The sequence below is a fragment of the Triplophysa rosa genome, linkage group LG14, assembly GCF_024868665.1.
Source record: "Triplophysa rosa linkage group LG14, Trosa_1v2, whole genome shotgun sequence".
Classification (NCBI taxonomy): Eukaryota; Metazoa; Chordata; class Actinopteri; order Cypriniformes; family Nemacheilidae; genus Triplophysa; species Triplophysa rosa.
Window position 1 is genome coordinate 10177589 of NC_079903.1, and position 1160 is coordinate 10178748.

Consider the following 1160-nt stretch of genomic DNA (forward strand, 5'->3'; position numbering starts at 1 on the left):
GCAGGATTTTTTAAAAACTGAATTGAGTTGTTACAGTGGCACTCACAAGTGGAGTAGATTAGAGTATTGCCCTTGTGATGCTGGGGCTTAGAGATCTTTTACTTTTTGGCTTGACTGTGGTGACAGCAAGCTGTTTAAGGATTGGTCATGCTGCTTTTTCAGGAATGGGTTTTTCTCATGGCACCATTGCCAACAGAACGCTCAATTTTGGCAAGCTTATTATTGGCAGTGGTGTATCCAATGATTCTGCTGATAGACAAGGAGAACAGCCTAATGTATACTGGCCTGGTGAACAAGGTATGTTAATTTGTAAATGTTTAAATTGCAGCTTTATATAAATGGGCAACTGGTTGACTTGTCTTATTTAACTAAATTAAGCACAATTCCAATTAGCTGAGACTAAGGTGAAACGTCTGGGTCCTTCTGTGCACTGTGGTAATGATGCCATGACCCTGCGTGTTCCTGGCCCAAGAATGCCCCACTTCCTGGTTGATAAAGGTAAGCCTATCCAACCTTTTGGTTTCCTTTTCACATTTTATAAGATCCGTTATGGTATGGTTTCTTTTAAATAGGAGTGGGTTCTCCAGTGCCTCTGTCTGAAATCCCAGCCAGCTGCGGTATCTCTGTGAAGAGGGTTCGTCGTGATGTATCGTTTTCTGTTCCTTTCCGTGGCTGTCCTGTCCGACAACAGGTCAGTGCATGCACCTGCCATGCTTAAAATTACTTTGCTGCAGTTGTTTTGTGCAAATGGGGCTTAATCGTTTCTCTCTTCTGACAGAGTGGAAGTTATATTCTGTCTCTGATTCTAATGGGGGCACAAGTGCAGGCGTCATGCCCTGCGAGTTCTCCCCTTCCTACATTTTCTTGCTTGCCCACTGGAATGGTTATCTCGCTTGGACTCATGGCTGATACGGTCAAGATCAAAGGTAGTTTTTGGTTTCAATTCTTGAGTGAATTTAAACTTGACTGGTTTGTGAGGATTTTCCCCTCTCCTTTTAGTTGATGGATCATGGCAGCCTCTGCTGTTAGAGTACTCTAAATGTGGGTTCACATTGGATACTGTTGATGGTGCTCTGGTGGTTACAGCACCATTTACTGGAAGCTGTTGGGTAATGATGGTAAGACGTAACCGTCCTGTCAAGTACACAAATTTCTTTGCA

At 43.3% G+C, this 1160-nt stretch overlaps 1 protein-coding gene across 1 annotated transcript in view; it reads left to right on the plus strand.

Annotated features, from left to right (window-relative positions):
* Nucleotides 1-1160, plus strand: part of LOC130564460 (uncharacterized) — a 7127-nt gene continuing 5967 nt past the window's right edge. The window contains exons 1-5 of the mRNA XM_057350539.1: nt 1-297; nt 394-498; nt 573-691; nt 779-926; nt 1000-1118. Coding sequence (XP_057206522.1) covers nt 78-297; nt 394-498; nt 573-691; nt 779-926; nt 1000-1118 — 711 coding nt within the window. The 5' untranslated portion in view covers nt 1-77. The remainder of the gene's footprint in view (nt 298-393; nt 499-572; nt 692-778; nt 927-999; nt 1119-1160) is intronic.